This window comes from Bufo gargarizans, chromosome 3 (assembly GCF_014858855.1).
Source record: "Bufo gargarizans isolate SCDJY-AF-19 chromosome 3, ASM1485885v1, whole genome shotgun sequence".
In the NCBI taxonomy this organism is placed as follows: domain Eukaryota; kingdom Metazoa; phylum Chordata; class Amphibia; order Anura; family Bufonidae; genus Bufo; species Bufo gargarizans.
The window spans coordinates 599553375-599577793 of NC_058082.1; the positions used below are offsets into that span (position 1 = coordinate 599553375).

Consider the following 24419-nt stretch of genomic DNA (forward strand, 5'->3'; position numbering starts at 1 on the left):
AAAGGGGGTAAAAAATAATATTCTTCATCCAGTACCGGGGAAGATATAAACAGAATGGGTCGGATGAGGTGGGTGTTTTGGGAGCTTAAATGGGTTCTCCGGGCTTTTAATATTGATGACCTATCATCAGGATAGGTCATCAATAGCAGATCGGCAAGGGTCCGACACCCGGCACCCCCTCCGATCAGCAGTGCGCACGTGTCATTTCACATCTCTCTTCCTGGTCTGCTGCTGCTTTGCCGTAGACATACCAGCGGGGAGCAGGAAGAAAGACGGGAGATGGCACGTGCACACTGCGCGCACCTTCCCTTCATACAGCTGATCGCAGGAATGCCATGTGTCGCTGCTATTAATGACCTATCCTGAGGATATGTTATCAAAAGTAAAAGCCCGGAGAACCCCTTTAATGTATTTGGGGAGCTTAATGGCGAGCTTAAGTGTTCTATGACCTTGTAACCTGGCTTAGGGTACTTTCACACTTGCGTCAAAGTTTTCCGGTATCGAGTTCTGTCCTAGAGGCTCAATACCGGAAAAGAACTGATCAGTTTTATCCCCATGCATTCTGAATGGAGAGCAATCCGTTCAGGATGCATCAGGATGTCTTCAGTTCAGTCCTTTTACGGTATTTGAACGGAGAAAAAACCGCAGCATGCTGCATTTTTCTCTCCGGCCAAAAATCCTGAACACTTGCCGGCATTTTTTTCCATTGGAATGTATTAGTGCCGCACTGACGAATCCGGTCTTCCGGTCTGCGCATGTGCAGACCTTTAAAAATGTAAAAAAAAATACTGGATCTGTTTTTCCGGGTGACACCGGAGAGACGGATCCAGTATTGCAATGCATTTGTGAGACAGATCCGGATCCGTCTACAAATGGTTTCCGTTTGCATACAGATTGACGGATCCGGTATTGCAATGCATTTGTGAGATGGATCCGCATCCGGATCGGTCTACAAATGGGTTCCGTTTGCATACAGATTGGCGGATCCAGCAGGCATTTCCGGCGACAGAACTGCCTGCTGGAATCCAGCAACGGAAGTGTGAAAGTACCCTTGATTCAGGAGAGGGTCATGTGATGGAGAAAAGTAGTTTTTTTGGCAGAATCTGACCTACAGTATATGTAAGTGTTTTTTTTTCCATTCAGTTTTTTTTACAGGTCCGTATGCGGAACCATTCATTTCAATGGGTCTGCAAAAAAACTGAAATGACTCAGTGTGCATTCCATATGTCCGTTCTGCAAAAAAATAGAACATGTCCAATGGATTAAAAAAAAAACGGATCTAATACGGATGTCACATGGATGTCATCCGCATGAGCCCTAAAAGACAGACGAAAATGTGGTTTGATTAGGTCATGTTCACACTGTGCCCAGGGCTAAACTGGTAGTACAAGTCACACTTTGTTATTCCTCATTTGAGCCTGCATCATGGGCGGTGTCATGGCCGCCTGGGAAATGTAAAGCATTCCTCTCCCTTAGGACTACCCTGAGGAAGTAAACTAGGCATAATTCATTAATGTAGGGCTCCATTTACACATCCGTAACGTGTTTTGCGGATCCGCAAAACACTGACACGGCAATGTGTGTTCCGCATTTTGCGGACCGCACATCGCCGGCACTAATAGAATGGCAATTGCGGACAAGAATAGGACATGTTCTATTTTTTGGGGGAACGGAAATGCGGGTCCGCACGTCGTGCAGCCCCATAGAAATGAATGGGTCCGCAATTCCGTTCCGCAAAATGCGGAACGAAATTGCGGACGTCTGAATGGGGCCTAAAGGGAATATATTGTCAGAAAATTACAAATTTTCTAAATCAAGTTTTATATTACATATATTTTTTTTAGAATTTCTGGTGGTTTTTTTTTTAGAATTTTTCATTTTATTATATTAAAAAAACAAAAGTCTCTCAGTTTTCACTCTGTTCACTGAGCTCCACAGTAGACTCACATTGCATGTCCTGTAAAGATCACTTATCAGCAGTCATCTCATTATCATCACAGCCAGGATAACAATGACACTTATACACACCTAAGGATCCACCAGTCGCAATAGGTGACCATCACAGCTGGTCTACTGCCCCTCACTGCACAATGTGTAGAAGTCACACAGCAGGCCCACAATACTCTCCTATAGATGTTAATAAGTCATCTCTAGACTACAGGTTCCTATAGCCCATGTAGCTACTGTAAAGCATATATCTGTTGATGTCTCTTCTAATTTTCCGTGTCTTTATATAAAAATAAAAAATAAAAAATATTTCCGTTTCTACACTGAACTTTATAATAGTCTAACCCCTCCTGTTCTGTAGAGATCACTTTTTAGCAGTCATCTCATTATCATGAAAGGCAGGATTATAATGTCTACCTGCTCTGTGTCCTCTATAGAGATCACTGTGCAAGGAGTGGAAGAAGGTGAGCTTTGCCATTCATCCATTGTGATTGGGAGATCCTGTGTTCTCTACAGGATCTATTAATCAAAATAGATGATGGTCACAGCTCACCTCCTCCCCTTCCCTGCTCCGTGATTTCTATAGAGGACACAGAGCATATACACAACACCCTCCTATAGAAGTTAATAAGTCATCTCCAGTCTACTGGTTCCTATGGTCCATTGGCTGCTAAAAACAGCCCCGGCAAGGTGGTTACCCTCATATTCCTTTACAGAAAATAAGGGAAAAAAATCTACTATGACAAAATAAAAAACCTATCACAGCGACCAATAAGGGCCACATAAAGCAATATACAATCTATAATACGTGATGTGTTGGCCCAAGTAATAAATCATCACCGAACAATTAATATAAATACAAGTTTATTAATGTCAACATTAAAAATCAATATACATGATAGATACAAGTTATGACAAAATAAAAACAGATTAGAAAAATGCTGAATATATTCATTGATAGAACGGAGATTGCTTTACCATCGCACCTCTACCTCCGTTTTCAGCTCCTACAATGCTCCCAGTTTCCGCGCCGGTGCCCAGCTCCTCAGCAGCCTCAGCGGGTACGCCTACACCAAACGAGCCTGGAAGAAGGAGGTTCTGGACTTGTACATGGATCCCGGCTTCTTCCAGATGGATACGTCCTGCGTTCAGTAAGCACACCCCGTGGTTGTCGTCTTGCGTAGTAGTGTTAGATGTCGGTGTCTTCTCTAGTGCCGTGAGGCTCACCCTTAGCTGATGTTTGATTCTGGCCTACAATACTTATGCAAACATTCCCTGAAGCGCCCCAAGTGGGTAACTCAATGCATAACGCCTTGTCCCTACCGGACCAGTGAAGCTGGGTGGCGTGCCATTGTTTTTATGGATGGTAGTATTCGACTGGTTGTCCTCTTACAAGTTGGCTGCTCTCGAGCCAGTGTGCAATCCCGGATTATAGCCGTTTTTTACTATTTGGTTATAGCAGGACATCTTTATGTCTTTTATGTACGTGCTTTACCTGGAAATATGTATTTACCTGTCTTTATTCTGGTTACACAGCTGGAAATCGATCATCGACCACCTTTTAACCCATGAAAAGACCATGTTTAAAGATCTAATGAGTAAGTCCATTTCCTTTTATAATCTGACCATGGCAAGTGAAGGGAGGATTTCATGTAACCGCCTCTCACCCCCAGCCCTCCATTACACAAGCTGGTAACCACATAATATTCAGGTGGCTTGGGATTAAGTTAAAGGGATTATGCCAAAGTTTTAAGTTAACTGATCACTTGGGGTCCAACCGCTGGGAGCCCCACCAGTCCAGAGAGTGGGGGTCCCGTTCCCCCATTGTGATGCAACGGCAGGTCATAAATGCGCACTGCAGCCCCATTCATTCTCTATGGGAGTGCTGGAGATAGCTAAATACAGCGCTGGGTTATCTCTGGCACTCCCAAAGAGAATGAATGGAACAGTGTGCATGCACGACCTGCTGCACCATCAAAACTAGGGAACGGGGAACACGCTTTCATGATCATGGGGGTCCCAATTGTCTGACCCCCAGAGATCAGCTATCCTGTGGAGAGGGGATAACTTAAAAACGTAACAAAACCCCTTTAAAATGGGTTGTCGGGGATCAACGAAAAAACGGGCCAAGGGGATCCGCTTGGCCTCCGATCACTTAGGCCTGTATTACACCAACATATTATCTGACCAATATCTGTCCAATCAGACCAATAGTGTATAACAAAAGATCTGTGTGTGTAATAAGCCATATGACCAGTGATTGGTCAGATAATCTGTTGGTGTAATACAAGCCTTAGACCAGTGATTGGCTGCAGGGGTCACCTGTGTTAATGTGATGTCATCGCTGCAGACATTAAACAAAGACCTGCAGGGGTGACTTGAACAATGGGGGCTTTAACAGGTAAGTAAGTGATGGTTGTTTTATTGGTTTATCCGTTGTTTTTTTTATTTTTTTTTTATCCCGGACAGCCCTTTTAATTGAGGTGGTTTCGGACAGTAAATTGTACCTATACAAGCACCACTAGTGGGAACTCACTGTACATTGAATTATACAGCCACCACTAGGGGGAGCTCCCTGCATACAGAATTATACAGCCACCAGTAGGGGGAGCTCCCTGCATACAGAATTATACAGCCACCAGTAGGGGGAGCTCCCTGCATACAGAATTATACAGCCACCAGTAGGGGGAGCTCCCTGCATACAGAATTATACAACTACCACTAGGGGGAGCTCCCTGCATACAGAATTATACAACTACCACTAGGGGGAGCTCCCTGCATACAGAATTATACAGCCACCAGTAGGGGGAGCTCCCTGCATACAGAATTATACAGCCACCAGTAGGGGGAGCTCTCTGCATACAGAATTATACAGCCACCACTAGGGGGAGCTCCCTGCATACAGAATTATACAGCCACCAGTAGGGGGAGCTCCCTGCATACAGGATTATACAGCCACCAGTAGGGGGAGCTCCCTGCATACAGAATTATGCAACTAACACTAGGGGGAGCTCCCTGCATACAGAATTATACAGCTACCACTAGGGGGAGCTCCCTGCATACAGAATTATACAGCCACCACTAGGGGGAGCTCCCTGCATACAGAATTATACAGCCACCAGTAGGGGGAGCTCCCTGCATACAGGATTATACAGCCACCAGTAGGGGGAGCTCCCTGCATACAGAATTATGCAACTAACACTAGGGGGAGCTCCCTGCATACAGAATTATACAGCTACCACTAGGGGGAGCTCCCTGCATACAGAATTATACAGCTACTACTAGGGGGAGCTCCCTGCATACAGAATTATACAACTACCACTAGGAGGAGCTCCCTGCATACAGAATTATACAACTACCACTAGGGGGAGCTCCCTGCATACAGAATTATACAACTACCACTAGTGGGACCTCGCTGTATATTGAATTATACAGCCACCACTAGGGGGAGCTCCCTGCATACAGAATTATACAACTACCACTAGGGGGAGCTCCCTGCATACAGAATTATACAGCCACCACTAGGGGGAGCTCCCTGCATACAGAATTATACAGCCACCACTAGGGGGAGCTCCCTGCATACAGAATTATACAACTACCACTAGGGGGAGCTCCCTGCATACAGAATTATACAGCCACCACTAGGGGGAGCTCCCTGCATACAGAATTATACAGCCACCACTAGGGGGAGCTCCCTGCATACAGAATTATACAACTACTACTAGGGGGAGCTCCCTGCATACAGAATTATACAGCCACCACTAGGGGGAGCTCCCTGCATACAGAATTATACAGCCACCACTAGGGGGAGCTCCCTGCATACAGAATTATACAGCCACCACTAGGGGGAGCTCCCTGCATACAGAATTATACAGCCACCACTAGGGGGAGCTCCCTGCATACAGAATTATACAACTACCACTAGGAGGAGCTCCCTGCATACAGAATTATACAACTACCACTGTGGGAAGCTCTCTGCATACAGAATTATACAGCCACCACTAGGGGGAGCTCCCTGCATAGAGAATTATACAGCCACCAGTAGGGGGAGCTCTCTGCATACAGAATTATACAGCCACCACTAGGGGAGCTCCCTGCATACAGAATTATACAGCTACCACTAGGAGGAACTCCCTGCATAGAGAATTATACAGCCACCAGTAGGAGGAGCTCCCTGCATACAGAATTATACAACTACCACTAGGGGGAGCTCCCTGCATACAGAATTATACAACTACCACTGTGGGAAGCTCTCTGCATACAGAATTATACAGCCACCAGTAGGGGGAGCTCCCTGCATACAGAATTATACAACTACCAGTAGGGGGAGCTCCCTGCATACAGAATTATACAACTTTGTGAAAAGCAGACCAATCCTATGCATGAGAGTGGTGCAAAATCTTCTACCTGTCGTTAGGCATCAGGCTCGGACTGGCCCACAGGGGTACAGGTGAATCCTTCGGTAGGCCCCTAGTCTCCCACCCCCTGCACAAGTGGCACATAACAGATAGCGGAGATGATTTCTAGGTATAGAGGAAAGCTGCCAGTATCCTCTTCTCCCCAGGACCTACCTTCTCAATATTGCTGCAGGGACCCCCATATTCAATCATCTGGTAGCCTCTTGCTGCTGTGTGAGCAGATTAGGCTACTTTCACACTAGCGTTTCTGCTGGATCCGGCAGGGTCCAGCAAAAACGCTTCCGTTACTGATAATACAACCGCCTGCATCCGTTATGAAAAGATCCGTTTGTATTATCTTTAAAGGGGTTGTCCGGGTTCAGAGCTGAACCCGGACATACCCTTATTTTCACCCCGGCAGCCCTCCTGAGCCTAGCATCGGAGCATCTCATGCTCCGATGCGCTCCCGTGCCCTGCGCTAGATCGCGCAGGGCACAGGCTCTTGTGTTTTAAAATAACACACTGCCGGGCGGTAACTTCCGCCCAGCAGTGTGTTCGGTGACGTCACCGGCTCTGAGGGGCGGGCTTTAGCTCTGCCCTAGCCGTTTTACTGGCTAGGGCAGAGCCAAATCCCGCCCATCAGTGCCGGTGACGTCACCGGGCTGCCTGTCAGCCCCATAGAGAGCCCGGTATGTCACCGGAACTCAGAAAAATGCCTTTGCCCTGCGCGATTTAGCGCAGGGCAAAGGAGAGCATCGGAGCATGAACTGCTCCGATGCTCATGTCAGGGGGGCTGCCTGGGTGAAAATGGAGGGATGTCCAGGTTCAGCTCTGAACCTGGACAACCCCTTTAACATTGCCAAGACGGGTCCGTCATGAACTCCATTGAAAGTCAATGGGGGACGGATCCGTTTTCTGTTGTGACAGATGAAACTGATTCATCCCCATTGACTTGCTTGGGGGGTCATGAGGGATCCGTCTTTCTCCGCATCCCAGGCCGGAAAGCAAACTACAACACGCGGTTTGCTCTCCGCTATGAGAACACAACCAAATAGAACGGAATGCATTTTGGAGCGCTCCGTTCTGTTCAGTTTTGTCCCCATTGACAATGAATGGGGACAAAACTGAAGCGTTTTTTCTTTTTCCGGTATTGAGACCCTATGATGGATCTCAATACCGGAATACTAAAACGCTACTGTGAAAGTAGCCTTATATTTGAATGTATCCGTACAGTGTTCCCCCAAAATACATTTCACTGCTGGGCCCTAGGCACCCCAGTCCGACACATATATTCTGTATGTCCTGCTCATGTTTCTTCTTCTGTTGACAGACATGCCCAGCAGCTCTCTGAAGCTCTACCCCAGCAGCGAGCAGAAGGCGATGCTACTAAAACGTCAGGGCTTTGCCGTATTCAGTGGAGAACTGGATCAGTACCATCTCTACCTGCCCCTGATACAAGGTCAGTATAGAGGAGCTCTCATGTGTAGGAGACCCCTTGTCAAACACTCTCTTATTCTGGATTAACACCATTCAGGACCCTCATCTATTAGAGGGTCTTTCCTCCTGGAGGGTCCAGCCCGTTCACTTCTGGTAGAAACAATCACCGTTACCCTTAGATTCAGAATTACAATTTTCCTGCTTTTTTTTTTTTTTTTGCAGAGCGTTTGACAGAAAATATCCGCATGGGGCAGACCCCTATAATGGCGGCACAGATGTTCCTGTTTTTCCGCGTCTTGTTACTGAGAATCTCCCCACAGCATCTTACCTCATTGTGGCCAATCATGGTGACAGAGCTGGTGTGTATAAAGCAATGTCCTGCACTTGTACTGAAAGGGATTGTACAGGATTAGAAATCATGGCTGCTCTCTGCCTAAAACAGCGCCTCGTCTGTCCTAGGGTTATGTCTGGTATTGCAGCTCAGCTCTAGTGACAGAGTGCATGGAGCTGAGCTGCAATAGTACATACAACCCATGGACAGGTGAGGCGCTGTTTTTGGAAGAAAGCTTTTTCTAATCCTGCACAGCCCTTTGAAATAGATAGTTTTTACATGCTAGGGCTCTATTCATCGCAGTTGTAGACAAATGGTTGTCCCTCGATCTGGCCAGTATAGGTCATTATCGCGACATCCCCACCAAGCTCTGCAGGAGCGGCTTCGGCCATTGTACGGTTGCTTTGGACCCCAACCAATGCTGCATCTCCCAATATGATTGCTCATTTTGGCAGGAGATGCAGCTCTAAGATATTATGATGCGGTCGATTTAATAATCCAGCAAATTTTATTAAAGGGATATTCCCGTCTGAGACATTGATGGCATATCACTAGGATATACCATCAATGTGTGCACCACCTCTGTGACCCATAGACAAGTGGGCACCCGAAGTGAAGGAGAGCGCAATACACGTGTGCGGCCTGCTCTCTGTTCATTGCTATGGGAGTTCCAAAAATCGCTAAGCGGTAACTCTGCTATTTTCGTAAGTCCCATAGCGGTGAAAGGGAAGGTGGCCGCGCTTGCGCGGAGTGCTCTCTATTCATTGCTATGGGAGTTCCAAAAATAGCCAAGCGGTAGCTCAGCTATTTTTCGGAAGTCCCATAGTGGTGAATAGAGAGCACACTGCGCAAGCGCGGCCACCTTCACATTCACCGCTGTGGGATTGCCGGAAATAGCCATGCTAGCGCTTGGCTATTTTCGGAACTCTCATGGCCGTGAACAAAGGGTTGGACACAGCTGCTCTGTTCTCTTCCGGGGCCCTGTTCTGGATATCGGTGTGGGACCCGCACCTATCTGACATTGATGGCATATCCTAGCGATACGCCATCCATGTCTCCACGTCCCAGATAGGCCAACCCCTTTATTGATAGTATAAGAGGATCGTGTTCAGCCACCTCCTGATCTGCCCAAGACGCACATGCACACGTGATCTCCAACCTGTGGCTCTCCAGCTGATGCAGAACCCCCAGCATGCCCTAACAGTTGGTAAATTGTAGTTCCGCAGTAGCTGACGAGACCACTGATCCAACCTGTGACCCCACAGCAGAGGTGATATAATGGGGGCATTGTGCAACCATAAGAGCCCCTGTAAAAGAGGTCAGACTGGTACCAAGCAAGGAGTCCACATGCCGATTGACAAGCTTCTCCCTATGCACAGAAGTAGCACAAGCATTACAGCTATGGGTACATAGACATGGAAGATATAGTCATTCTTACGGGCCCCAGTCTGTCTTGAAACCATCTCTTTGTCTTCAGATACACGCATTTGTCCAACTTCAAGATGATCTGATGGAGGAAGAGACCACAACAAAGTAAGATGTGATGTTGTTTGTGTAGTAAAGGGATGTCATACAGCTCCACCACCTCCGGCTGTGTGATCACCTACATCTCATCATCTCCTACAGGAACACCAAAGCAAGTAAACAGAAGGCGGCAGCGGCTGAGAGCAATGGCCCGGTGTATGCCGAAATCCATCAGAACAGCCTCGACCTGTATTTATCTGCCTGCAAGTTCCTAGACACAGCGCTTTCGTTCCCCCCGGATAAGATGCCTCTGTTTCAGATGTAGGTCCCCCTTGTGTCAGTTTTAGACTGGTTTGCTATTCTTGGGATTGGTAGGGTCCCAGGGCTTGGACCTTCTCCCTGTGCATTAGGAGACAGCGTCCTGCTCTATCTCCTAGGCTCCCATATCCAGTACAGGAGCTCTAGAATCGCAGTACTGGCTCCCCCTGCTGGATATGGGGGGTTAGGAGACGGAGCAGGATGCTGTATCTCCAAATACAGAGATAAGAGCAGTCACTAGTACAGGCGATGGCTGCTCCGTGCTGCTATGTACAAACCCAATCTGCTACACAAGTTATATAGAAAGGTGAGTGTTGTGCACTCCTGCACTGCGATCACTTGTCTTTATAACTGGAGGTAGCAGTGAACCCTGTTAATAAATATGGGCAGAATACAGGCACACATACTGCTCCCGATATCTGAGGATGACATGCAGAATCCTGAATATGACATCATTCTGTATGACTATAGGTCATTATGTGTGATTATAGATCATTGGGGGAGATTTATTACATCCCTGAGCAAGAAAAGTGGCCTTAAAAGTCGCCAATACTGGTTTTACGTCGCCCTCACTACTTTTCTTAAAGGGGGCATGGCAAGGGTGGAAGGAGGCGTGGACAGCAGCCACATTTAGGGTCCATTCACACGTCCGTTGTTTCTTTCCTGATCTGTTCCGTTTTTTGCGGAACAGATCTGGACAAGATCTGTACCCATTCATTTTCAATGGGTCCTGAAAAAAAAATCAGACATTGTGCTGTCCGATTTTTTCAGGACCCATTGAAAATGAATGGGTACAGATCTGGTCCAGATCTGTTCCGCAAAAAACGGAACAGATCAGGAAGAAACAACGGACGTGTGAATGGACCCTAAATGTAATTTTGTAAATGTAGATCATTCTGTATGACTGTAGATTATTCTGTGTGATTGATTGTAGATTATTCTGTGTGATTGTAGATTATTCTGTGTGATTGTAGATTATTATGTGTGATTATAGATCATCCCGTGTGATTATAGATCATCCCGTGTGATTATAGATCATCCCGTGTGATTATAGATCATCCCGTGTGACTATAGATCATTCCATATGATTATAGATCATTCCGTATGATTACACCACGCAACAACAAAAAACTTTTCGTCTGCTACTGGGCAAAAACCATTTGTCCTATACTTTGTCCTATACTAAATCGAGTGTGCGGATTACAAATCCGAAGTCAGAATTGTTGTAACACGAAATTTTACTATGCATAAGTGCGCCTAAATGAATTAAGCACTTGAAAAGTATTGAATAATTTTGAACAGAATGAGTTTTAGGCTACTTTCACACTAGCAGCAATGACCTCCGGCAGGCTGTTCCGTCAGGTGCAAGTTCCAGAGGGTTGAGTTTAGTTCTGAATGTGTCGTGCATTAGTTTGTTGATTTCGGGGCCAATACAAATTCTGGCCTTTATTTTGGCATCAGTTTTCCGTGTGCTAAACTTCTCCTTCAATACTGGAAACCATTTCGATCACGATCAAGTGCAATTGCAAAATTTTTCATTAAACCAAGTTTAATGTGAAGTGGTGGAAGATAAACTTGAAGTGGATCGACCAGTGATTTATGTTGTACATTGTACTGACCAACTCTGTGCTCAACTCTGAGAGGCCACGGTCTCATTTTGTAATGATTGTTTCTGTATCCGTTCCGTTTTTTTTGCGGATAGGATGCGGACCCATTTATTTCAATGGGTCCGCAAAAAATGCAGACAGTACACCGTGTGCTGTCCGCATCAGTATGTCCGTTCCGTAGCCCTGCAAAAAAATACATGTCCTATTCTTGTCCATTTTACGAACAAGGATAGGCATTATTACAATGGATCCGCAAAAAAACGAATGACATACAGACGTCATCTGTTTTTTTTTTTGCTGATCCGCAATTTGCGAACCGCAAAACACATACGGTCGTGTGCATGTAGCCTAAATCAAGTTTTTCTCTCAGTAGCAAAATCATTGTTGTACGGTGTTATAGATCATTCCGTGTGATTGTTGATCATTCCGTGTGACTATAGATCATTCTGTGTTACTATAGATCATTCTGTGTTACTGTAGATCATTCTGTGTTACTGTAGATCATTCCGTGTGACTGTAGATCATTCCGTGTGACTGTAGATCATTCTGTGTGACTGTAGATCATTCCGTGTGACTGTAGATCATTCCGTGTCACTGTAGATCATTCCGTGTGATTATGGCTCGCCCTCTCTGCTTCATCGTGGCTTCTGCTGTATTTCAGTTACAGATGGGCCTTTGTCCCTGAAGTGGACACGGAGTCTTGTCCAGCAGCGGACATGGTAGAAAATCACCAGGAATGTAAACCTCACGTCGTCCGCATCCTAGAGCTCATGAGGTTGAGGTTTGGCGTAAGTATCTGGGTATCTATTTAAAGGGAAGCTGCCAGAAGGTCCCTTATCCAGTTTTTTGCTGTCTATACAGTACATAGGGAAAGAAGGGCCGAGGTTCTGCTGGGCAGGGGAAGTAGATTCTGAACAGGCACGTGCTGCTGTTGCCACTCCTGCCCCGGCAGTAGTCAGGTTTGGGTCATGCTCCGTTCTGAGCTGCTGCGTCTCTACTGGGTAGGGGCTGCTTGGCTTGGAAAGCAGAAGACTGAGAGAACCTGCCAACTTTTTTGGTGCCAGTATTTTATGCCGCCCTCGGCAGGGGGCATGACAAGGGTAGGGTCGTCAGCCTTGGCACATTCATCATTATTTACTCCAGGAACTGGTGTAAATAATGGCTGAAATTGAAGGCAGCTCCGAGCTGCTGTAGATTTCATTCTGGCACATGGAGAGCCAGAGGAGGCATGTCATTTATGACCAGGCCTGCACCTCGTCATAGATAACATGCCTCCTCCGGCAGCGCAGGTGCTTTCAAGGCCCGCGCAGCAGATTCTGTTTTTGATAAATCAGGGCCTTTTTGTATATATATGGTTATAGGGGTCACCATTAAATTATTACAAAATATCAAAAGGAGTAATACTCACAGTACCAGTCCCATGCCGCCTCCGTTCCCCTGGCTGCAGTGATGTTTTGCCATCTCAACCACTGTGACCACTGCAGCCAATCTCCGTGTGGACAAGCCGTGTCATCACTGGATCCTAATAAACAAAGACCAGTTAGGGACTGGGGAAGTGTCGCCAGAGGAGCGGCAGGGACTGGTACCGTGAGTTTACTGTTGTCATGAGGCAGGAAAACACTTTCAAATATTCTTCTGATTAGAGAAAGTCTCCTGTGAAAGAAAGCAATTCGGTATTAACCCAACACCGCATTAATGGGTTAAAAATGGCGGTAACCATTGCATATATGAGATACTGTACTGGATATACCTTCCAGAATACCTTTCTTCTCTTGCAGTTCAATCATGTACTTAATAACATCCATTATTTTTTTTTTTCAGGAAATCCCAGCAGAAAGTTCAAGTCTGAAGAGGACCGGGTTCCCCCTTCTCAGTCTGCGGTCCATATCTAAGATCACGCAGCTCATGCAGTTTTTTAGGACTCTCAACTTCGTATTCAAAGCAAAGGGAAGGGGATCTGCTCCTTCTCACGAGCCGGATTGTCTCGGTGGAATATCCAGTAGAAGACACTACAAGGGTCCTTAGGGATCTCGAAGAAAACGTGGAATCTGACTTCCTGGAGAACATGTCAAGTTAATATGTCGGCAGTGTACAGATCATGTGACAGGTGGCGGAGCGTGGCTGCCGTCTACCATGTGGAATGTGAATAGAAAGTGCAGATAAAACCAGTATAATATACAGTATATATAGGGTATAAAAAAAAATCCTTCCATAGGATATGTCAATGAGATTGTAATTATTTTATGTAGAATATTCCAAAATAAGACAAGTTGGCTTATAGAATAGAACAGGCATGCTCAACCTGCGGCCCTCCAGCTGTTGCAAAACTACAACTCCCATCATTCCCAGACAGCCTACAGCAGGGCATGGTGGGAGTTGTAGTTTTACAACAGCTGGAGGGCCGCAGGTTGAGCATCCCCGAAACAGAGAAAAACCTCTCCATGTAAAAGGTCTAATATGATGGCAGAGGAGCACAAAATCACAGGGGAGGAATCATATAAATGGAAGGGAAAGCGGAGGCGGCCGGCCTGGTAAGAGAATATGGGCCGGCCGTTCTCTACCTCAAGCTCTGAAAGGAAAGTTGTATCAGTTGTTTTACCTTGGTGGCTCTAATTTTTCGGAGCAGCGGTGGCCATTAGTAGATGTCTTATCGGTTGGGACCCTACACCAGGAACTAGAATGAAGGGTCTGCCGTGCAGACAGCAGTGGGGCAGGGGTGGCACAGGAGAGGCACTACAGTCTCCTTATTCTCGGTATTAAGGCCCCAGGGTGTATTTACAAGGGGCTCAGTCAAAAACCTATTGTTTATGGGGGGCTCCCAGGAGGAGAGAAGGATCAGGCAAATTGAAATCTTTTTGCCTGATCTTTACCAAAGATAAGCCGTTGTCACAGATGTCTGGCAGCAGCTTCCTCCTCTCTCACTGCTGAAAACACACGCATGCTTGGCCAGAGAGGTCTGAATCAAAGTAACCCGACAGCTATTGAAGGTATATGGGGGAGTAGTCAGACCCCACCTCACTCATCAGTTATAGTAGTATATCTAATCAATAGATCAACAATGCTTTGGGTGAAAACATCCTTTTGAAGGGATTCTCTACCTACATGTATTTAATGAAAATATACAAAAGAGGAGCTGTCGCCTCTCCTGACGTGCCTGAGTAAGTGGTAACAGGAGTTGGTGACAGGTCCTTTAAGACTTCCATCACCCTTGGTTCTACTGAACCAAACTTAAATCTGGTTTCCAAAGGATAGGTCATCAGATCAGCGGGGTCTGACACCCAGCACTAATACTGATCAGCTGTTTTGGGTACAGAACCTATACACTGGCCGGAAGCTGAAGTACAAGGTTCTGTCCACTATGTAGTGGTCGTGCCGGAGTACCACAGCTGGGCTCTCAATGCAGCCTTTCAATTTCTGTATAGTTTCTGACACCGATGGCTGCCCAAAACTGCTGATTGGTGGAAGTGCCCAGTGTCGGACCCCGACAGATCTGATATTAATAACCTATCTAAGGATAGGTCATCAATATCTAAAGCTGGTCAGCTGACAAACTAATCTCCACCGACAGATAATGTATATATTAATATTTTCGTCCGATCTTTTTGTTCTCCTTGGAGATAAGTTGCCGCCAGATGTGTCTGTCAGTGGGTTTTCCCACTATCCCCGTAGCAAACACAGACAAGTTTGGCCAAGCTGAACCTGTATGTGTATGGACGAGACAGGGGAGATAGCTGTCAGACAAGCGATCGTTCAGCCGCAGATATTGAATGTGTCTCGCCAGCTCTGTCCCGGAAAACCCATTTTAGGCTACTTTCACACTAGCGTTCGTGGCTCCGCTTGTGAGTTCCGTTTGAAGGCTCTCACAAGCGGCCCCGTCCAGCCTAAAGCATTCTGAGTGGATGCGGATCCGCTCAGAATGCATCAGTCTGGCAGCGTTTGTCCTCCGCTCAGCAGGCGAACACCCGAACGCAGCTTGCAGCGTTCGGATGTCCGCCTGCCGTGCGGAGGCAAACGGATCCGTCCAGACTTACAATGTAAGTCAATGGGGACGGATCCGTTTGAAGTTGACACAATATTGCTCAATTTTCAAACGGATCCGTTCCTCATTGACTTTCAATGTAAAGTCTGGACGGATCCGTCTGAGCAACTTTTCACACTTAGAATATTTTCTAAAATATAATGCAGACGGATCCGCTCTGAACGCAAGTGTGAAAGTAACCTAAGGTGCCCATACACCTTCAATAGCTGTCTCGGCTGACATCCCCTCTTCCTCCCCCCTACACAGGCACATGCTGTTCGACAGAGAATGTATGGATTCTGAATGGGGGAGAGAGGAGTACGACACCTTTAGCAGCTGCTTATCTGCCATGTGTGCAAAATAATCGGGCTTTAAAATTCAACCATGCCTGATCCTTCTGTCCCCGGACATCCATTGACTTTACTGCTATGCTTGTGCTCACCCCATGTAGATGGAAGCCCGGACAGTGCCAGCTGTGATTCCATTATGTCTCTATACTCCTCATATAGGTTCAGTGGAGTTATGCTGGGTCCAAGTGTTATGTCCGTACTGCGGACCCTTAGGTTGGTAGATAGTTGTCGGCCAAAACACTTATTTGGCAGAGAGCTACCCCTCCCTTCCCCCTCTCATACACATTCACTCTGGGCTTGGGCGAGTGGCATGTTCCTTCAATTGGTAGAGTATCAGGCATGTTGAATTCCGACGGCCCAATCTTTATCTTCCTTGACATCTGCCATTGGGGAGAAAAGTCTGGACCCCCCACCACCATACAAATTAGATGGTCAGCTGGGCGGGTTCGTATATGTATGGCCAGCTTTACATTTTCTCAAGTTACGGCCATGGGAAATTGTCAAAAACTTTCCTAAAACTTTCATGCTGCTTTTTATTTTTTTTTCTCCCTCAAACTTTGAAACCATTGACTAGAACGACTGCAGTAAGAACATTTCATTCTGAAATAATTAAAAGAATTCCCAAAGAGATTCTGCGCAGGCTTTACCTGTGTATTAAAGGGATTTTCTAGGAGTAGAATATTGAGGCCTGTCTTCAGGATAGGTCATCAATATCTGATCGGTGGGGGTCCGACTCCCGGCGCCCCAGCTGATCAGCTGTTTGAAGAAGTGGCGGTGCTCTGGTGATCGCTGCAGCCTCTTTCTAGGCCAGTCTTCACACTCGTCAATCTCATGGCCTATGTGCAGCTTCATCCTATTCCAGTGAATGGGCTGCAGTACCAAGAAAAGCCACTATGCAGTGTACGGCACTGTGTTTGGTAAGCTGTGAGGAGGCCGATCTTCAAAAAGCTGATCGGCAGAGGGTGCCCGGTGTTGGACCCCCACCGATCAGATTGATGACCTATCCGGAAGATAGTCCATCAGTATTGAAGTCCCAAAATCCCTTTAACTGTCTGTCTGCATATTTATTACATAAGAGATTGACGTCAATGGTCTTAATAATTAGCTGCTAGTGAGTTATTACCTTGTACTATTACACTAGTACTATTACTCACCAGCTGTGGTGATACTACAAATCCCAGCATGCTGGGAGATCTACCGTTTCTTATTTACTCTCAGTATCAGTTCCTTGTGGCTTTCAAGTTCTCTGCTTGCAGTCATTTAATAGGAACCTTCATTGGTAACTTTCCTGGAATGTCCTCCCACACTTCCAGGGGGTTGGTAATCTCCTGCACAGCACATAGTTTGGGTTTTCCTGTAAAGCCGCCCTCCATACGCGACAAATGTATGTGGCATCGGGATAATGCATCAACCCAAGGGCCCATACAAGCACTGAAAGGGTATGACACAGAAAGGGGTGTGATGTCTTGAAAGGGGTGGAGCTTGTCTGAAAGGGTGGACACACTTTCAAAACCTTTTCCACAAGCCAAATTCAAAATTTTGGCAAAAAAACAAAACAACTATCCTGGTCATGTGATGGACGCATCGTTACAAGACGCAGCTCTGATACCCGTCCTGTAACGAACCGCACCCATGCGTTTAAATCACATGACCAGGACAGACTTCCAGTAATCACTGGAGGTTTATATTCACAGACCGCAAGCAGAGATTTTGAAATCTTTGAGGGCTCGATACAGAAAATATATTAAATAAATGTTTAGTATTTCATTCTACTAAGGGTAACAATTATTTGTTGGATCTGGCTCCTTTAGTTATGTAAAAAATGATTTCTTGGCTAATTTATCTAGTAATGTTTTCTCTGTATGAGGCAGATACGGGGTAAGAGGGTAGATTAGATTGAAAATCGCCCTGGAGGTTAAAAAATAACAATAAAAAAAAATTCTTGCTCATAGCAACCAAAGTTCAGCTTTCATTTTGTAGCCTGGACAATAAACCTCTAGGTGGTTGCTATGGGTAACAAGGCCTAGCTCCCCTGAGGCAGGGCCTGTAAATTTGACCTCTCTTCTCCTCGACCTGGTGTTTTATTTCTCCGCTCGAATGTGAACTTTACCGTGTTTTATTCTGAATGTTATCTGCTTCTTTTAATTTTGACAGTTGTGGAGACAAAAACCCACACAGCCGAGAATTGTGTAAAGCGTTTAATAAAAGATGGACATTTTCCGAATTTTTCTCTACAAGATGGTTGTATGTCGGATATGGAGAGAAGCGGGGCTCGAGTATAGAGGCTCCATTTATTTCTGTATGTAATGTATACAATGAGATCAAAATGGTCTAAAGGGAAAACCAGGCCTCGTTGCCCATAGCAACCAATCAAAGCTCAGCTTACATTTCACAAACTGCTTTAGAAAGATGAAAGCTGTGCTGTGATTGGTTGCAACCCCCGGTGATGAGCTGATGGCCACTGGTCTGACTTCTCTAAACCACATACATTGGTTTTCATTGAAGAATCCATCTGATCTAAAGAGTCTTATGGGCAAAAAAAATGCAAATTAGCTGTCCTCTAGAAGGGCAAGGGTGCGATGTCCATATGCTCTAACGGGGCCTATGGTCCTAAATTGTTGTCAAAACCAGTGGACCATTTGCAGACATGAACAGGTTTCCATAGCATGTGTAAAGAGGTTAATCTATATTCGCTCACTCAGTCTTGCACTCACTTTACACTCAGGTGTCAAATTGTGCATAAATCCCCCCCAACACAGTGCACACCCCCGAATATACGACTGTCTGCAACCACCTACTGAGTTCTAGGCTGATGGTACCTATAGAAATACCAGCACACACAAGGGTGGAAGGGTTGTCTGGGCTACAGATATCTGGATAAGTCATCAATATCAGATTGGTGGAGGTCTGACATCCGCCACCCCCACCAATAAGCAGACACTGTGTAGTGGCCGTGCCGTGGTACTGTGGCTCAGCTCCCATCAAGTAAGGGCTCATTCAGACGGCCGTATGCTGTTCACAGTTTTCTTCTGTTCTACGGCTCCGCAAAACAAGTAAAACGTGTCCTATACTTGTCAGCTAAACTCAGGACGTGGCCCCATTGAAGTCTACGGGTTTGCAAAAATGTGGAATGCAATTTGTGGAAAGCATAGCTGAGCTTTAGCACACCAGCGCTGGAAATTACACAGGACATGTAGCCTCCTGTTTCGCTTCATACGCTGTTCGTACCCACGGTCCAAAACAATGGAGTGTCAGACCCCCACTGATCTGATATTGATGACCTGTCCTGAGGATCTGTAGTCCAGAGAACCCCCTTAAAGGGCATCTGTCGGCAGATTTGTGGGTTCATATAATTTTTTTATGCCTCCATTTGACGTATACGTTAAAAAAAGGATACAAAAATGCAGCACACCATGTATCCTGCACAGTCCAGTAAAAATACTTTTTTTTTACAATGGAACTCTATGATGACTGATGCCCGCATTGCTGAGAAAAATGATGTTTTACTATAAGCAAATGAGGCTCTAGTTGCAACGGGGGTGTTGCCGTTACACCTAGAGGCTCTGCTCTCTCTGCAACTGCCGATGTCATCACACATGGCCCTGTCAATCAAAGTGCAGAGGGGGTGGCAGTTGTAGAGAGAGCTGAGCCTCTAGGTGCAACGGCAACGCCCCTATTGCTCCAAGAGCTCTGCCTCATTTGCATATATTAAAACTTTGTTTTTCTCAGCAATGCGGGCACATATGAACATGGGACAAACACAGTGTCATATATCTTCTATATGAAAGAATCTTCATATAAAAGAGAGGATAAAAAAATATATAAAAATTATATTATTCTTCAGGCGGACATAAAAAAAACCGCCTCTAAGTTCTTTTTATCAAGTATCTTAATTTGATTTGTGCAAGCAGTGAAACATAGGGACAATTGTATGGGCAAAAATATATATCGTTTATTATAAAAACCAAGAATATAAAAACAATACAACTGCAAAACAAATGATGAAGTTACAAAGTAACACTCAAAATGTACCACACGGTGGTGTTGACACTCCCCTATCTGATCAGCACAGTATGATGACAACCATATACCAAGAGAAACTTAGGATCTTCTGTTATCAAACAGGCTATAACAATAAAACACGGATTTACAGGAAAATAACTGTTATCCCTTGACTCATTTTTTGATTGGTCATAGGAAAACAATGATATTAATATGATAAAATATTCAGCTCGGCAATCAGACTAAGGAAAATAACTTTCCAAGGGTTTAGTCCTCTTTTCAAATAATGTCAGATCTTACATTAACAATATGCATCTTTGCTAAGAGAATAATCAGACTATATATCTCCACAGTATGGGAACTGTTGGCTATATACCGAGAGAAATATCTTATTAATATCATGAGTAGTAAACAAAATATACGTGTCACGGCCATGGCTATGACCGTGACTCTCTAACCGCATGCGGTTGCCTCCGGTTTCGTGTGGGTTTAAACCACAGGTGAGGGCCGCTGGCGTGTGGCCTAACTTGTGGTTGCCGCGGGCAACTGTTTGTCTCATGTGTATGTGCAGCAGCAGCCTGAGCGTGGCTAGGCAGCTTGCTGCAGTTGCATGCGGTTGCACCTAACAACCTTTCTGTTAGGTGCGTGTGTATTTATGCACTGTTGTTTGTCTGTGTGCACTTGGGTAGTATGTGTGGTGTGCACTGACACCTTTCCCCTCACTGTGGTTGTCCGTGGCAACGTTTGGCGGTATTGTGTACATGTGGTGGCACTGTCCCGGCCTTCGGGCTGACTCCCAGGACAGGGTTGCCATCCATGTCGTTGCCAGCGGCAACAGCCACAGTGTGTGATGTTTGTTGGACACTTCCCCTGTATGTTTGTGAGTTTCCCTTCTGTGGTGTTGGAAGGGTTAACTCCCTTCCCAGTGTGTGTGATGTCACTGGGTGTGTCCTTCCGTTGGGTGTGGCTTCTTGGCCTATATAGCCTGGGCCTTTTGCATGGCTCAGTAGGTTGCTTCAGCCTTGCTAGCTGGCGCAGCCTCCTGTGTTGCTATCTGCCAGTGAGAGCCACCACTGTGGTCATAGGTCTAAGTTTATGTTTAAGTTTGCCTGTGTGTTTATGTTGTATGTTATATTCTGTTGGGACTTTCCTTTGTATTTGGTGCAGCATACGGTTCTGGATTCCAGTCTTCTTAGGGATCCAGTCAGCAAGGCTGTGGCAGGTTGGTGGTACTTCTTGTTCGCCTGCCATTCCCGTATAGCTGTTTATGAGTTCCCCTTTTCCCAACAGCTTGGCCGTTGAGACTCCTGCTCCTCCGTGCCTAGGAGGAGTAGGTCGTCTTACCCAGCTCCTAGCGCAGGGATCTGCGGAGGGTAAGACAGGGCGCCGAGGTTCCTGCGCATGGGTCCTCCCGCCTTCAAGGTCGGCCCATGCAGGTTAGGAGTTAGGGTCAGGGTAGGGACGCTGTAGGAGGTGACCTGCTCCCTATCCTGTTCGCATGGCCGAGTAGCCTTTACAACACCTGGCACCGCACGGCTGAGGATTTTCCCCCATCCTCAGCCGTGACAATATGTTACCAGGTCAAAGGTAGACAGAGTTTAGATGGGACCAGTTCTGAAGAACTTTCCTACTAATCCAAAATTAATTAACATAAACTTACTTGTTTCTATACCTTCTACAATACCTTCTAAATGGTAAATACATGGTATGACATATATATAAATCGATACATTGTTACACATAGATAATACATTATATGAATTATTGATTAACATATGTTGTAAACTAAATATACCATGTACAGATATATATAATATAATTATGAATATATAAATTGAACCTCATATAGCAGGTGTGCCTCAAGGATATGAGACCTTATCAAGTAACCTTGTTCCCTCCAGACAGATATGTCTTAGGGAGTTGACTTACTCCTTACAGATGGTCCCATATCTTTAGCAATAACTTTTAAACACAATGTCCGTTTATGTTAACAATTATTTTTTTATAAATTGAACTTGCCATGAATTCATGCCATGAACTCATCTTGGCTTCCTCAGCCACATAATAGAACTTTGGTTCAGGCTGATTTTATTCTTAAAGGCAATGAGATGAGCATACATTTTGTTTATAATGTCATTAGATAATATTGTATACGTATGAAAATGCACAACAACAGATGCCTTCAGCTGCCAAGCGCACATGTAGCATGTCAGCCAGTGTCATAGGGACAAATCTTCTGACAGATGCCCTTTAACAAACAGTAAGGACGGCCTATGGATTATTGACAGCATCCAAGAACCACATTTAACAACTTAAATACAAAAAGAGGAAATAAAGTGAAAAACAAAATTATGCAATAAAGGCAAAAATAAGTGTAAAAAACAACAGACGGGGCAGTAAGGAACAAGATTTGCGCAATTTTGATCTGGACCTGGGCCGGAATGTGAACAGTTTTTTATTCCAGAAAACAGCTGTGATAGAAGATTTCCTTCACGCTTTTTTTACACTCTTGTCAAGATTGTGGTGTTTTTAATTTTGTAATATTTAAAACATGTTTTCACCCATCTTGGACATTGACATTATTACTAGGATATGCCCCCAATGTCTGATCGGTGCGGGTCCCACCTCTGGGACCCACAGTTATACTTAGAACGGAGCCCGCAAAGTTCCTATGGGGGCACCGAAAATAGCCGAGCGGTGCTCCATTCACTTCTATGGGGCTTACGGAAATAGCCGAGCGATGCTCGGCTATTTTCTGTGCCCAATGGAATTGCAGGGCGGCCACGAATGCACAGTGCACCTCCGGCACTTTGCAGGCACTGTCCCAGAGGTGGGACCCGCACCTATCAGACATTGGGGGCATATCCTAGCGATATGCCCCAAATGACAAAGATGGAGCAACCCATTTAAGGAGAAACGGCAGAAGAAAATGCCATAGCTAGAGCGTGCCACATTCAGAAGAACGCCAACAGTGCTGGATGAAATAAAAAACGCTGTGTATTTCGACTTCTCAATTATTTACTTGAGTGTAGCATCTGGACACACATTTTAACCTAGAAAAAAAATAAAATCTGATAAAAAAAAATTCAAAAGTTCACATTTTTGTGTTTGTCAGTCATTTCCATCAGTGATTGTGAGTCAAAACTAGGATTGGAGTCATCACAGACATTAGGTAAAAGGGAAACATTGGCACCTGGTTTTGGCTCACAAAAAGGGCTCATGCACAAGACCACGACCCTCAAACAGCGGGTCCACAATATGCAGGCCCCGGCCATTTTTGCACCGCATCAAGGATGCGGACCTATTCGCTTGAATGGGTCCACAATCCAGTAGGTGCGGAAGGCACGGAACCTCATGGAAGCACTTCGGAGTGCTTCCGTTGGGTTTCTCTCAGTGCTTTAGCACAGCAAAAAATAAAACAATTTTTTTCACGGAGCGGACAGATCACGAACCCATTCAAGTTGTGCCTAAGGGACCGCATGAATGGGTCTGCATCCGTTCTGCAATTTTGCGGAACAAGTGTGGACCCACTCATTTCAATGGGGCCACAAAAAATCTGTTCTATTCCGCGGCCCCGCAAAAAAGCTACAGTATGTCCTATTCTTGTCCACAATTGTGAAAAGAATAGGCATTTCTATTATAGTGCCAGCCATGTGCGGTCCGCAAATTGCGGAATGCTCACCGGCCGGTATCCATATTTTGCAGATCTGCAATTTGAGGACCACAAAACACTACGGTTGTGTAAATGTAGCCTAAGGCCTCTTGCACACAAACTTTTTATTTTTTCAGTTTAAGTTCCGTTTTTTGCGTTCCGTATACGGAACTATTCATTTCAATGGATCTGCAGAAAAAACGGAAGGTACTCCGTATTCCTTCCGTTTCCGTATTTCCGTTCCATTCAAAGATAGAACATGTCCTATTATTGTCCGCATAACGGACAAGGATAATACTGTTCTATCGGGCCAGCTGTTTCATTCTGCAAAAAAAAAAAACGGAATGCACATGGACGTCATCCGTATTTTTTGCGGATTTGTTTTTTGCGGACCGCAAAATACTGAAAAAAGCCATAGGGTCATGTGCAAGAAGCCTAACTGATAGAAATAACTGATCAAAGCACTGACGTGTAAACTAGGTCTAAGGGCTCTTTCACATGAGCGTGTCCCTTGCAGGAATCAGACTTGGTGTGAGAGAGGGATCCTCCGTTCTGGACTAACAGAAGCGCACAGCATTATCATAATTTATAATGCTGCGTGCCTCTGCCTGACCTTTCTGTAACAGAAACATACTGACATAAAGCTGTCATTATGATTCTGTAGAAGAAAGGTCAGGCAGTGGCACACAGCATTATAAATCATGATTAGAGATGAGCAAATTTTAAAAAAATTTGGTTTGATCCGAATATATTCACAGCGAATTACGTTAAAGAAACTGCTATTTCCTGGCTGCAGAGAACCTTTATAGTGGTGTAGAACACTGTGCCTGCAGTAACACGCATAGGGAGTCTGCTTTGGTAGTAAATAATACTGTGAGTCCGTATGACATGCAGAT

The 24419-nt window shown here is 45.4% G+C and overlaps 1 protein-coding gene across 3 annotated transcripts in view; it reads left to right on the forward strand.

The window, feature by feature from the left end:
• DOP1B (DOP1 leucine zipper like protein B) overlaps positions 1-24419 on the forward strand; it is a 131467-nt gene that overhangs the window by 82074 nt on the left and 24974 nt on the right. For 2 of the 3 annotated variants that reach the window (XM_044284466.1, XM_044284467.1), the window contains exons 30-37: positions 2952-3098; positions 3484-3545; positions 7675-7803; positions 8004-8140; positions 9590-9645; positions 9739-9897; positions 12163-12289; positions 13323-13665. In XM_044284466.1, coding sequence (XP_044140401.1) covers positions 2952-3098; positions 3484-3545; positions 7675-7803; positions 8004-8140; positions 9590-9645; positions 9739-9897; positions 12163-12289; positions 13323-13526 — 1021 coding nt within the window. In that variant the 3' untranslated portion in view covers positions 13527-13665. Of the gene's footprint in view, positions 1-2951; positions 3099-3483; positions 3546-7674; positions 7804-8003; positions 8141-9589; positions 9646-9738; positions 9898-12162; positions 12290-13322; positions 13666-24419 lie in introns of those variants that run through there. The other variant, XM_044284468.1, reaches the window with a different exon arrangement.